The 14,697-nt window shown below is 50.3% G+C and overlaps 1 protein-coding gene across 1 annotated transcript; it reads right to left on the bottom strand.

Annotated features, from left to right (window-relative positions):
• Nucleotides 1–11,732: 11,732 nt before the first annotated feature.
• On the bottom strand, nt 11,733–14,219 carry LY6L (lymphocyte antigen 6 family member L). The gene is made up of 3 exons (XM_032416113.1): nt 14,147–14,219; nt 13,917–14,033; nt 11,733–11,953 (listed from the first exon to the last, which is right to left on the bottom strand). Exons 1-3 carry the CDS (start codon nt 14,217–14,219, stop codon nt 11,733–11,735), a joined length of 411 nt encoding a protein of 136 aa, XP_032272004.1.
• Between the last annotated feature and the right edge of the window lie 478 nt (nt 14,220–14,697).

Below are 14,697 nucleotides of genomic sequence, written 5' to 3'. Positions count from 1 at the left end.
GGAGCTGGAGAAAGAACAGCAAATAAAGCCTAAACCCAGCAGGAGAAGAGAAATAATAAAGATCAGAGCAGATATCAATGAACTAGAAACCAAAAGAAGAGTAGAACAGATCAATGAAACCAGACGCTGGTTCTTTGAAAGATTAAGATCGATAAATACCTAGCCAGACTTTCAATAAGAAGAGAGGGGCACCTGGGTGGCTCAGTCTGTTAAGTGTCTGCCTTTGGCCCATAGTCCTGGGATCGAGCCCCGCATCAGGCTCCTTGCTCATCAGAGAGTCTGCTTCTCCCTCTCCCTCTGTGTGTGCACTCTCTCTCTCTCTCTCTCACAAATAAATAAATAACATCTTTTAAAAAAAGAAAAGAGAAAGGATCCAAATAAATAAAATTGTAAATGAAAGAGGAGAGATCACAACCAACACTGAAGAAATACAAACAATTATAAGAATATATGAGCAACTATATGCCAACGAATTAGGCAATCTGGAAGAAATGGATGCATTCCAAGAAATGTATGAACTACCAAAACTGAAACAGGAAGAAACAGAAAACCTGAACTGACCCATAACCAGCAAAGAAATTAAAGCAGTAATCAAAAATCTCCCAACAGGTATCTGGGTGGCTCAGTCTGTTAAGTGGCTGCCTTCAGCCTAGGTCATGATTGCAGGGTCCTGGGATCGAGCCCCGCATCAGGCTCCCTGCTCAGTGGGAAGCCTGCTTCTCCCTCTCCCTCTGCCTGCCACTGTGCCTGCTTGTGCTCTCTCTCTCTCTGTCAAATAAATAAATAAAATCTTAAAAAAAAAAAAACTCCCAACAAATAAGAGTCCAGGGCCAGATGCCCTCCCAACAGAATTCTACCAAGAATTTAAAGAAGAATTAATGCCTATTGTTCTGAAGCTGTTTAAAAAAATCAAAATGGAAGGAAAACTTCCAAATTCATTCTATGAGGCCAGCATTACCTTGATCCCAAAACCAAAGACCCCACCAAAAAGGAGAATTACAGACCAATATCCCTGATGAACATGGATGCAAAAATTCTCACTAAGATACTAGCCAATAGGATCCAACAGTACATTGTTAAAAGGATTATTCACCACGACCAAGTAGGATTTATTCCTGGGCTGCAAACGTGGCTCAACATCTGCAAATCAATCAGTGTGATGCATCACATTAATAAAAGAAAGGACTAGAACCATATGATACTCTCAATAGATGCAGAAAAAGCATTTGACAAAGTACAGCATCCTTTCTTGATTAAAACTTTCCACAGAGTAGAGATAGAGGTAACATACCTCAATATCATAAAAGCCATATACAAAAAACCTGCAGTGAATATCATTCTCAATGGGGAAAAACTGAGAGCTCTCCCCCTAAGGTCAGGAACGGGGCAGGGATGTCCACTATCACCACTGTTGTTCAACATAGTACTAGAAGTCCCAGCCTCAGCAATCAGACAACAAAAAGAAATAAGAGGCATCTGAACCGGCAATGAAGAAGTCAAACTCTCACTCTATGCAGATGACACGATACTCTATTTTGAAAACCTCCCCAAAACACTCCACCCCAAAATTTCTAGAACTCATACAGGAATTCAGCAAAGTGGCAGGATAGAAAACCAATGCACAGAAGTCAGTTGAATTTCTATACACTAACATTGAGACTGAAGAAAGAGAAATTAAGGAATTGATCCCATTTATAATTGCACCAAAAACTGTAAGATACCTAGGAATAAACCTAACCAAAGAGATAAAGGATGTGTACTCAGAAAACTATTGAACACTTATGAAAGAAATTGAGGAAGACACAAGGAAATGGAAAAACGTTCCATGCTCCTGGATTGGAAGAACAAATATTGTGAAAATGTCTATGCTACCCAGAGCAATCTACACATTTAATGCAATCCTTATCAAAATACCATCAACTTTTTTCACAGAAATAGAACAAATAATCCTAAAATTTGTATGGAACCAGAAAAGACACTGAATAGCTAAAGGAAGGTTGAAAAAGAAAAGCAAAGCTGGTGCCATCACAATTCCGGACTTCCAGCTCTATTACAAAGCTGTCATCATCAAGACAGTATGATACTGGCACAAAAACAGACACATAGATCAATGGAACAGAATAGAGAGCCCAGAAATGGGCCCTCAACTCTATGGTCAATTAATCTTTGACAAAGCGGGAAAGAATATCCAATGGAAAAACGACAGTCTCGTCAACAAATGGTGTTGGGAAAATGGGACAGCCACATGCAGAAGAATGAAACTGGACCATTTCCTTATACCATACTCAAAAATAGGCTCAAAATGGATGAAAAACCTAAATGTGAGACAGGAATCCATCAAAATCCTTGAGGAGAACACAGGCAGTATCCTCCTCGACCTCAGCCACAGCAACTTCTTGCTAGACATGTCTTCAAGGTCAAGGAAAACAAAAGCGAAAATGAACTATTGGGATTTCATCAAGATAAAAAGTTTTTGCACAGCAAAGGAAACAGTTGACAAAACCAAAAGACGACGTACAGAATGCGGAAGATATTTGCAAATGACATATCAGATAAAGGGCTAGTATCCAAAATCTATAAAGAGCTTATCAAACTCAACACCCAAAGAACAAATGATCCAATCAAGAAATGGGCAGAAGACATGAACAGACATTTCTTCAAAGACATCCAAATGGCCAACAGACACCTGAAAAAGTGCTCAACATCACTTGGCATCAGGGAAATACAAATCAAAACCACAATGAGATACCACCTCACACCAGTCAGAATGGCTAAAATTAACAAGTCAGGAAATGACAGATGTTGGCGGGGATGCGGAGAAAGGGGAACCCTCTTATACTGTTGGTGGGAATGCAAGCTGGTGCAGCCACTCTGGAAAACAGTGTGGAGGTCAACTAATCTTGACCAAGTTAAAAATAGAGGTATCTTACGACCCAGCAACTGTACTACTAGGTATTTATGTCAAAGATACAAATGTAGTGATCTGAAGGGCCACCTGCACCCCAATGTTTATAGCAGCAATGTCCACAATAGCCAAACTGTGGAAAGAGCCCAAATGTCCATTGACAGATGAATGGGTAAAGAAGATGTGATTTATATATATATATAATGGAATATTACTCAGCCATCAAAAAAAAAAAATGAGGGGCGCCTGGGTGGCTTGGTCGGTTAGGCGGCTGCCTTTGGCCCAGGTCATGATCCTGGGGTCCTGGGATCGAGTCCCGCATCGGGCTCCTTGCTCGGCAAGGGAACCTGCTTCTCCCTCTCTCTCTCTTTCTGCTTGTGCTCTCCCTGTCAAATAAATAAAATCTTAAAAAAAAAAAAAAAGAGTAAATGGGGAAATTAAAAAAAAAATGAAATCTTGCCATTTGCAATGACGTGGATGGAACTAGAGGGTATTATGCTAAGTGAAATAAGTCAATCAGAGAAAGATAAATACCATATGATTTCACTCATATGTGGAAATTAAGAAACAAAACAGAGAATCATAGGGGAAGGGAGGGAAAAATAAAATAAGATGAAATCAGAGAGGGAGACAAACCATAAGAGACTCTTAACTGTAGGAAACAAACTGAGAGTTGCTGGAGGGGAGGTGGGGTGGGGGGATGGGGTAACTGGGTGATGGGCATGAAGGAGGGCACGGGATGTGATGAGCACTGGGTGTTATATGCAACTGATGAATCACTAAACTCTACTTCTGAAATGAATAATATACTATATGTTAATTAATTGAATTTAAATAAAATAAAAAAAATTTAAATGATAACAAATGCAAAAAGCCCCCACACAGTCGTTAGAAAGAGAGCATCTTAAATATTCATTTAAATATGTAGAACAGATGAATGAGGAACACGCCCTTCTCAAAACGTTTGGGAGACAGTGAGGTGTGGTAGTTGGAGTGAAATGTTTCTCCTTTTGTACTTACGTGAAGGAAGAAGAGAGATTAATGTTCTGTTGAGAGGCTCATAGTTTATTTTTTTAAGATTTTATTTATTTATTTGAGAGGGAGAGTGAGCAAGAGAGAAAAAGGGAGAGAGAGAGAGAGAGTGCGCAACGGGGCGGGGGATGGGCAGAGGGGAGAGGGAGAAGCAGGCTTCCCACTGAGCAGGGAGCCCGATGTGGGGCTCGATCCAGGGACCCTGGGATCATGACCTGAGCTGAAGGCAGAGCTTAACGACTGAGCCACCCAGGCGCCCCAGAGAGGCTCATAGTTTAGAACTTGCATTTGGAAATAACTTCAGATCTATAAAAAAGTTGCAACCGAGTACAAGAATTATTCTATATAACACTTTATACAGATTTTCCAAATGTCACTGTCATATACAACTATAGTACAGTTACCAAACCCACGACCTTGGCGCTGACACATGATCATCCGATCCACAGGTCTTGCTCTGATCTTACCAGTCGTGTCTTCTGGGCCCTTCCCCAGCCCGCCATCCAGTCTGAGACCGCACATATCACTTGCTGGTCTCATCTCCTGGGACAGGTCCCAGTCTTGGTTTCTTTCAGCAAAGTAATCCTGACACTTTTGGAAGAGTAATTGTGTAGAGAGTCTTTTCATTTGGCCTAGTTGTTTACTCGTGATTAAATTCAGTTTGAGCATTTTGACAAAATGGGAACCACGGGAACATGGTTGTGTTCTCTCGATGCATCAGGAGGCCCGTGAAGCTGACTTGTTCTGGCCCCAGTGGGGTTCAGTTTGATCACTTGGCTAAGGTGGCACCCGCCAGGTTTTTCCACAGCAAAGTTCCACCTGTCCCACAGCGTTTACTGCGCATCTTGTGAGACACTATTTCTCATCGTTCTTTTGCCCACATGCTTAGTATCTGTTGATGATTCTCGCCTGAAACAATTATTATTGTGGATTTTTGCCAGTGGTCATTATATGTTTCCATTATTTCTTCTACACTGATTGGGATCTGACTGCACTTCACTCTTTCTTTCCTCTCCATACCTGGGATTAGCTTTCTCTTTCTCTCTCTCTCTCTCTCTCTTTTTTTCTTTTAAAGTTCAGATTCCTTTGAGAAGGAAGTGTTACTTTATAATATTTGAAAACCAACATCTGGGCCAGTGCATGCTTATTGCTGGTGGGTGTTTCAGAGGGTGTGTATTCACACTCATACCTCTTCCCACTCGCCAGCATATTCTATAATTCCTCCCCCTTCTGTACTTTTTATCTCTTTTCTCCCACAGTGAGAACCCTGACTTGTGACATCAATGTATTTAAATAGTTTGAGTATGATATGTCTGCATGTATATTTCTTTGGAGTTTTCATGTTTGGGATTCATTGGGGTTCTCAAATCTATATTTTCATGTCTTTTTCCAAAATCAGAAAATTATCAGTCATTATTTCTTCAAACATTTTTCCTGCACCCCATTTTTTTGTCCTCTTCTTCCATTTACACAGGTGTTAGACCTTTTAATATTGTTCCTGAGGCTCTGTTCATTTTTTCAATGCCTTTCTTTGTGTTATTCAGACTGGATAATTGCTATGATTTGTCCTCAAGTTGTCTGAGGCTTTCTTTTCTCATCCCAACCTGCTATTGAGCCCAGCTGGTGAGTATTTTATGTTGGTTACTGTATTTTTCAGTCCTACAATTCCCATTTTGTTATTCTTCATATGTTTTCCTTCCTTGCTGAGACTTATCTTCCCATTCATCTCAAGAGTATTTGCCCTTAGTTCTTGGAGCATTTTTACAATAACTGCTTTAAAGACTTTGTGTGATAATTCCTAGTTGAGATTGTCCTGATCTTCTGTGTAAAGAGTAATTTTGAGGGGCACCTGGGGGGCTCAGTCGGTTAAGCATCTGACTTTGGCCCAGGTCATGATCTTGGAGTCCTGGGATCGAGCCCCACATGGGGCTCCCCCCTCTGCCCCTCCCCCTGCTCATGCTCTCTCTCTCTCTCTCTCAATTAAATAAATAAAATCTTTTTTAAAAAGAGTCATTTTGAATGTTAGATTATGAGCCGCTGAATCTTATTTCCATGTTCTGGAAAATGTTGATATTTTTGTTTTGGCAGACAGTCAACCCAGTTGGGTTTATGCTGCAAGGGCAGATCAACGTTTTATCGGTTCTGGCTTCTACATTAGTTCAGTTCTCAAAGATTTTGCAGAGTTTGGACACCCAGCGACCAGTCTGATACATTGGTGGAGGTCAGTCCCATAGTTTAGTTTTCATGGTCTCTGGTGTTCGGGGCCAAACCCATGCATGCACAGCTCAGAAGTGAGCCTGGGCTTTCATAAACACCTTTATGGAATTTCGTTCCCAAGCTTCTCCCTGCCTGCAGTCTCTCCGGCACTTTCCAGTTACCTGGGTTTCCTCTTTTTAGTCATCCCGTCAGAAAGCTGGGGCTTCGTTGTCCCACGGTGCTGTACACGTCCTGCATCCACATTAGTAGGACGATGTGGAGAGAAAAAAGTCAGTGGGTTTTACCCCACTGTCTGGGAATCACAGCTCCGCCGATCAGAGGTGAGTTTCCTTCCCTCGGAATGTTAGATACATGCAGGATCTCAGAGTGGCCCTGCACTCTTCCCGCGGATCGAGTGAGGTCTAGAGGGATTCTCCAGGAGCTCCTCTGTTCATGCTCTGGTACCACATCCAGGCTGTGGACTGTCTTGAGTCAAGTCCAGGGAACATCACAGGAAATGAAAAGGGGAAACTTACCGCCAGTTTGGTGGCACTTCGAATTTTTGTCTTATTCCCCAGTCTTTCTGCTACTGTTTTCTGTTAAGAGTCCTCACCCAGCTCCTCCATGGGCTTCATCTGGGTTCCTAGCTGCGTTCAGTGGGAGAGGGGTGGGGGCCTGCCGGTTCCCCCCTCCCCTGAAGCAGAACAGCCTTGAGCGTGCCGCCCTTGCTGTTCATGCACCCTCCCCAGCAGGTGCCGCACCACCTCCCTGGCGATAATTTGAGTTTCTTTCACAGTGCCGTCAAACATATTTTCTTATGTTTAAGTGGTATTTCATATCATCTTTGTTACGTTTTTCCATATTTTGCTCATATTTGCTATCAGACTTTTGGCCTTCCCCCTGCCTCAATTTTTAAAGAGGTCTTTATAGCCCCTGGTATGTGTGTGTCCCATGGAAAATCTTTATATATATTTTTAGGGGGAGAGGGGCAGAGAGAGAGAGAGAATCTCAAGCAGACTCCTTGCCGAGCATGGAGCCCCATGCAGGGCTCGATCCCACGACCCTGAGATCATGACCTGAGCTGGGATCAAGAGCTGGACGTCACCCAGGCGCCCCACTTTGTATTTTTATATAGTCAAATTAATCTATCTTTTTATTTCTTGCATTTGGATCTTGATTTGTACTCCAGAAGCCTTTCTCCACACGCAGGTTACAAAGATATTCACATGTTGTTTCTTTTGGTATTTGTATAGTTTTGGTTGTTTACCACTTAGTTTGTTCTTATGTGTGATGTGTGCATGCATGTACAAAGATGCAGATTTGGCTTTTTCCAAATGGTCACACATTTGTTCACATTCCAATATACTATGACGTCGGCTGCACATACGGATTGTATTTTCCTTGATTCTCAGGCCTCCAGTCGTTTTCTCTGGTTGCGCCTCCAATCCGACGCTGGGAGGCGGTGATACACGTGCTCACCCTTCTCCCTCTGCGGGGGCGCAGAGGTGCGGCCAGTCCTTCCCCGCGCGCGTCGCGCACGCACATGTTACTGTGTAACACGCTGTGGAATTGGGTTTGCAAGCATTATGTTGTTGCCCCGGTGTGCAGAAGTGCCAGAATTTCCTTTCCTGTGTCATCATCAGCATCATCGGCAGTCAATGTTCCGCTCGCTTTGTACAAGAAACTTGGAAATTTTACTCCTTGGGTTAAATTTAGAAAACTGTGTTTTTTACCAGGAAATACTCCCTTTCTTCTGAATTTTCAACTTTATTCCATAGAGGTATGCAATGAATCTCTTGTGACAATTCAGTTAACTTTGCCAAAGTGTGATTTACATACAGGCAAAAAAGCCCCCTTTTTAAGTGGACAGTTCAGTGAGTTCCTTTTTTTTTTTTTTTTTTTTAAGCTTTTATTTATTTATTTGTCAGAGAGCGAGCACAAGCAGGGGGAGCGGCAGGCAGAGCAGGCAGAGGGAGAGGGAGAAGCAGGCTCCTGGCCAAGCAAGGAGTCCGATGCGGGACTCGATCCCAGGACCCTGGGATCATGACCCGAGCTGAAGGCAGACGCTTAACCGACTGAGCCACGCAGGCGTCCCAGCTCAGTGAGTTCTGACAAGTTCGTACACCACGCTCCCGATTCGGAGCGACTGCCTGGGCCGGTGGGTGCCCGGCTGCCCTCCCAAGGCCCCCAGAGCCCTGGCTGAGCAGACCTACGTGCAAGAGGCTGCGTGAGCGCGCACTCCTTCCTTGTTCCAGTCCTGCCCACCAGCATTGGTCAGTCGGTTTGTGGATCTTCTCTATTTCCGTTTGGTTTGCAGGCGCTAGATCTCAGCCCCCCTCCTCTCCCGTAAGGCCTCAGTTTACCTTTTCCTCAAAGTCCCACTTTCATGTTAAAATGTAAGTTTGCACTGATCTTTATTCCTGTTCAGTTCAAGGAATTGAAGAATCCTGCTATAATTTCTTCTTTGACAGATAAACTGATGGAAGTGCCATAGTTTAGTTTCCAAATATTTGGTATTTTCAAGTTTATCTTCTTTGTATTTCTATTTCATTTACAGGGGTATGGTCAGAGAACACGGCCCATGGGATGATTTATTGTTAAATGATAAAATCTGGACATGGAGGACAAATCGAGAATGCCGGCTGCTGTGTCCCAGGCTCAGCGGGGCAGAGCGGCCGCCAGGTGCTCGCCCCAGGGGCGGGGCGGGGTGGGGGCTACGAGAGACGGGAGCCTGCAGGGGACGCTGGACGGGACAGGAGCCTGCAGGGGACACTGGACGGTGGATTCTCTTGCATATGAAGTGAGCATGTGACCTAATTCCCAGTGTATACGGCACACATGCCAGCCTGAGAATAGGGGCTTTTGGGTCTACTTCCCAGGCTAAGGGGAGTGGAGGCAACACCGGACAGCCTCACGGCCCGCTTTTCCGTTCGAGATCTGCACCAGCGCACTGGCCCCGGGCTGCTGGGCAGGTGCGTCCTGAGAGCGCGTCTCATGCAGGGTGTCTGGGCAGAGAGACCCAAGCTTCGCCGCCGGGGCTGTGTCATCATCAGCATCATCAGCTCCCCAAGGCAACGCCCTGCGCACAGCACCGAGGACCAGCGTCGAGAAAGAGAGAAATTATAGACACTGACTCACCAAATCCACTTCGTAGTTAGAGTTAAGGTAGTGCAAAATAGGAGAATCAGAAGCAGGTGGGGTGGAAGAAAGGGAAGGCAGGGCATGAGCCGGGATGGAGATGAGCCGGCAAATCCGGGCATCACCATGAGGTGATAGGCTCGTGTCAGGACCTGAGTTTTCTAGCGGTAAGCGTGAAGGAGACCCTGGTCCCCAAAGAGTCAACAACAAAACTCCTGGAACTAATAAATGAGTAGAGCCCTACCCACAGAATGCACAGTCTTCCTGTTGCCCTACAGTCGTCCCATGTTGCTTGGTGTCTGGGGGGGGGCGATCACCTGGCATTTGGGGACTTGGGAAGCGGAGCGGCTGGGTAGGACGCAGGGGCCCTGAAGGAGGGCGGGCTGCCCTCTTAGCCGCTCCGGTGCCCCTAGCCCCACGTCTTAGTCTCGCTAAGCATTTGTCACCACTCTGGGTAATTTCCCCACTGCTCCTAGATGCTTCCCTCACTCATTCTTTAGCGACTAATGTGCCCATTTATTCAGCAAATGTTCTGATTTCCAGCCAAGAGGCTGCCCTGAGGGCTTGCAATCCTTGGTCCCCTATCCAGAGGAGGGACCAGAGCCCCAGTTCCGAAGGTGCTCATCTTCATGGAGAGGGAAGCAGAGAGTGGCTGGAAGAGTGGGCCATGGGGACACAGGGCATAGTGGCCCCTGACCCAGATCACACACACATACTTCCTAGGTAAATGCAGCTCTGAAGGAAGACCCCCAACTGTTTACACCAGTGGTCATTTCCCCTCTGCACTGGCTTTCTGGCCAGCCCAAAGCTCAGGGAACCAGAGACTCCTGATGCCCCAACGTGCCAGGGCCCCTGAGTGGGGAGATTCGGACAACAGATGGCGACAGGCCTGCCCGGACAGCCCGGTTATGAGGTGACATTTAAATTCAGCATGAAAACTCACAAGCACAGTGAAGGTCTGCTCCAGGCTGAGAATCTTGGGGCATCTTATCTGAGATCTCAGCTTAACTCCAGCGGCTTCCAGAGGTGAGCCAAGGCCCAGGGTTGTCCCAAACTTGCAAAGGCCCTGGGGCACCACGGGGCAGCCAGGTCCACCTGAGTCCGTGGGGGAAATGACAAGTAGTTGGAGATGGGGTGCAGGTGCCATGGAAGGCAGGTGTAAGGACCTAGAGCCAGGCTGGTGCAGACCCTGGTGGGGAGGGGTGAAGACCCCAGGGCAGGGGAGAGGTGTGAAGATGGGGCAATGGGGAGGAGTTGGAGGTGCGTGGGGGGTGGAGGTGTGCAGACTTGGGGTCAGGCAGGCCTGACGAGCTGGGAGTGGGGAGCAGCACTCTCCTGTGTTTTGGGGGATGTGCTGCCTATTGATGCCACCCCCCCCCCACAGATTCTCCTCTTCCTCCTCGTCCCCTACACAAGGGCCCTGCTCTCAGCCCCATCCTCCAGGACGTCCCCCGGGGTGTCTTGTGGGTGCTCCAGCTCAGCCTGGACAGTCCTGAGCTTGTCACTGGTTCTACCCGTCCCAACCTGCTCCTCACCTGTGCCCTCACCTGGGCGACCCTCCCCCTGGCCAGGCAGGGGGCTGTCCTGGAAGCCCTTCCATCAGCCCTCACTCTCTCCAACCCAGCTGCCCACAAACACGGCCCCACTGTCCAGCCGTTCCTTCCCAGCGTCTCTGCATCCTAATACCTTACATGGGCACCACCCACACGCCCCAGACCGCCACCCTCCAGTGTCTCCCCCACGTCCACGCAGTGGTCTACTGGCCCCCTGGCCTCCTGCTTATGCAGTGCTAGACCCAGAACCCAGGGGCCATCCCCATGCTCGGTTGGCCCAGCTGGGTGGTCTTGTCCAGATCTGACCGCTTCTGTCATGGACGATGGGCAACCACACAGGTCTGTAGAGAGGTGGGCTGGAGGGATGTGGTCTGGGCCTGGCAGGCGGAAGCAGCTGAAGGAGCAGGAGCACGGAGTGGTCAGGCAATGAGTTTATTGTCTCCAGGAGTGGTGGTCGTGGTCTCAATGCACAGGTGGGCACCCACAGCCTGACTCTGCCTGTGCCCCTACGGGCAGATGGGGCTGGGCCAGGGGGAGGGGGTTGGCCAAGTCCAAGCCAGAGCCCGGGTTGCAGCCACCCTCTGGCCTTGCCCAGGCTCTTCCTGCCCCCGACAGGGCCCTAAACAGTGTGTTCAGGGTGAGCAACCTTATACAGAGAGCCGTTACCCCATACTGGGATATGCCCTTTCTCCTCCAAGCGGGACTGGGCTACATTCTCCGGGCTGTCTGAACAAAGGGCCCCTGCCAGAGATGGGAGAAGTGGCCAGGTCCGGGACGGAGGCAACAGCATGCTTCCTGCAACCTCAGAGGGGGGAGGTCCCACCCAGTGTCTTGAAAAGGATGGGGGCAGGGCTGAAGCAGGAGGTGGGAGGATACAGTGGGTCTGTGGGGCCAAGAGGGGAAGGTGCTCACAGCAGGACCCAGAGGAGGCCCGCTCCAAGCAGGACCCCCCTTCGAAGGGCCCAGGGACCCTCTCGTATGGTGGGTGCCCTGTTGCAGAGATATCCAGAACAGCACTGCCTGATGATCCTGCCTAGTATCCTGGGTCCCAGTGTCCACTCATACTTCATGTTGGTGTTGGGACACCTGGGAGCACAGCGCTTGCTGAGAGAAAGTGTCACCTTTGATTCTGCAAAAGAGAGGCGGTGGCAGGTGTCTGCCAGCCTGCAGGAAGGAGGGCGGGTGGTCACAGGAAGAGGCATGGAGGTGGGGGAGGGGTGTTTTCCATGTGAAACAAAACCAGAACTTTTGCCATGTGGCAAAAAGCAGAACTTGACCTGAGAATCAGAGAATTGTGGGACCCTCAAGGGTAGTGGGAACATGGCTCCGCACGGTCACCTTCGAGGTCACAACAAAATCAGGGTTCAGGACTGCTGGCCTGGCGCGGGCTTTTCCCTGGAGCCACACACGGCCTGGACCACCCTGGCCCCCCCCAGAAGCCTGCAAATCTTGGGGATGTGGGGTAGAGCGGAGTGGACAGAGACTGGACGTGGTTGTCCCCTCTACTCGCCCAGTCCTGGACTTAGCCTTGTCCTCCCACTGCTCATTTAAGGATGTGGCAGAAGCCTCTGAAGGGAACATCGGAAAAAAGGAAAACACTCAAAACACCCAAACTGTAGAAGAGATGACCCTCCCCCTTTATTATATGGTACCCCGTTATGTCCTGCTGGTTGTGTGGATTGTTAAAGTCTGTCCTGTTGAATTATATCAGGTTGTATGATGTGGTGATCATGTTACGTTGTATCATGGCAGCTCGTGGGCCATTGGGTGCCGCTCGGTTTGGGGCACCTGAAGGCAGGCAAGACACCGGCCTCCTCCTCCCAGAGCTCCCAGCGCCCTCTTCCCAGTGCTCAGGGTAGAGATCTGGGGGCAAAGGTCAGGGCCCAGGTGAGGGGGCCCCTAAAGAGAGCCCACTAATGTCTGCTCCTTGCAGGGAGGGCCACTAATAGGCACCCCCCAGGCCCTCAGGCCACAAAACCGGACACAGAACCCCTAGGTGGAGCCCAGGTAAAGGAAACTGCTAAGGGAAAAGCCAACCGGGGGTGGGGGGGCGGGGGAAGAGGTTCAAACCGCACTCGGTCCCAGCACCGATGTCCTCAGCATCAGCACATTCCCTCCCTCGGTAAGGAAAAGCCAGGCCTGGAAGGGGCGCAGCCTCGGGAAGGGCGCTCAGTGCCGCCCCCAGGTGGCAGAAGCGCGGGGAGGGGCTGGGCCTGCCCCCTGAAATGAGCGGTCGAGGTGGAAAGGATCCAGCGGGCGCGATGCCGGCCTGACGCTCGCGGCCCCGCCCAGCGGTCCCCAGCGCCGCCCCCCAGCCTGCCCAGTGTGTCCGGCAAACGTGCTGCGGGCCGTACCGCGCGGACCCTTGACAGGCTCGTCTCCGGGAAGCCCGGCTGTGCAACAGGGACCTTCCTGCATCCTTACTGGACAACCAGGGAACAAGACACCTCCTGAGGTTCGGCGTGCGGAGCGGATTCGGTGACTGACGCTCCAGCCAGGCCCGGAGGCCTTGAAGCCACGGAGGGGGGCGGCTGCGTTGGGCTGCGCAGGCCCGCGGGGCCCTGGAACCCTCTGGGCGGCTTCTGGGCTTTCTCGGGAGAGCAGATGGGCCTCTCCACATCCAGTTCTCTCTGGATATTTTTATAATTTTATAGAGGAGTATTTCTAGTGGTTTGCTCTGTGATATTTCAACAGGGAATGTGTTCACGTTCCACTTTAGAATCTCCTCTAAGGCTTGTTTTTAAAGTCAGGTCTTATTACTTAAGCCCCACAGCAGCCAGGCGGGGCGAGGCGCGGTGGACAGCAGTGGGCAGCCAGGCGTCCTGGGCCAGCGCCTTGCCTGGCTGAGTCTCCTCTGCGCAGTCATCCGTCTGGACGCCTGGGTCTCCCTGTACGTTCAATTACACCCGAGCCCTTGCCCTGCGGGCAGTTCTGGAGGGGCAGCATTTAAGAACTGGTGCTTCGGAAAGAGAACAATTCAGAATGTGTGCGTGCTCCCCCCGGGGGTCCAGTGCTAGGGGAGCGCAGTGGGGCTGTGGACCAGGGGCGTCAGGACCCAGCCCTGCCCCCCACCCCGCGGCCCCCAGACTTACTGCTGAGGAAGACCACCGCGTTGGACACGCAGACCTGGTCGGTGGGGTAGCACACGGTGGGCGTGCACAGCGCCTGGCTGGTCTCTTTGAAACACTGGTAACAGCTCAGGTTCACACCTGTGGGGCAGCCAGGGGGCCCCGGTGGAGAGGGCTGCCCACGCGGCCTGCGAGCCCCAGGCCCTGCGAGCCCCGCGCCCTGCGAGCCCCGCGCCCCCCGCGCCCGCCCCTACCTGGCTCTTTCTTGCTGCCAGCAAACTCCGCAGACACCAGCAAAGCCCACAGGACTGGAACCAGCCCCTCCATGGCGCCAGAGCCTCAGCCTGGGGTGGGGTGGGGGGGTGGGGGTGGAGCACACAAGGAGACCTCACCGGAGCGCCCCCCCATGCCCCTGGCAGCAGGCTCCCTCCCCTCCCCTGGGCCCTACCTCCCCAGACCCGCATCTGCCCCCCCATCCTGGTTCTCCCGGGACGCTACTAGCTCAGCATCCCTTCCTGCATTCTCCCTCCACCACGCTGCAGATTGCTGGCCTTCTCAGGAGGGTCGCCTGGGGAGGGCTGGTGGGGACCTCCCAGCCCCTCTTCGGCAGCTCCTGCACTGGGGCCACTGAGGACGGCAGCCTTGGCCACCAGCCACCTCGGCCACTGAGCAGAAGGAGGGCAGACTGCGTCTCCCCCCTGCGGGTCCATACCCTGGGTGGGCTCAGCCCCAGCCTCTGCTCGGTTCCTTCTCGTCCTGTATGTAACAGACCCTGAGGTGCAGGGCCCTGTTCTCACCTCTGGAG

The sequence above is a fragment of the Phoca vitulina genome, unplaced genomic scaffold (assembly GCF_004348235.1).
Source record: "Phoca vitulina isolate PV1807 unplaced genomic scaffold, GSC_HSeal_1.0 scaffold18, whole genome shotgun sequence".
Lineage (NCBI taxonomy): Eukaryota > Metazoa > Chordata > Mammalia > Carnivora > Phocidae > Phoca > Phoca vitulina.
This window is presented reverse-complemented; position numbering and strand designations above follow the sequence as displayed.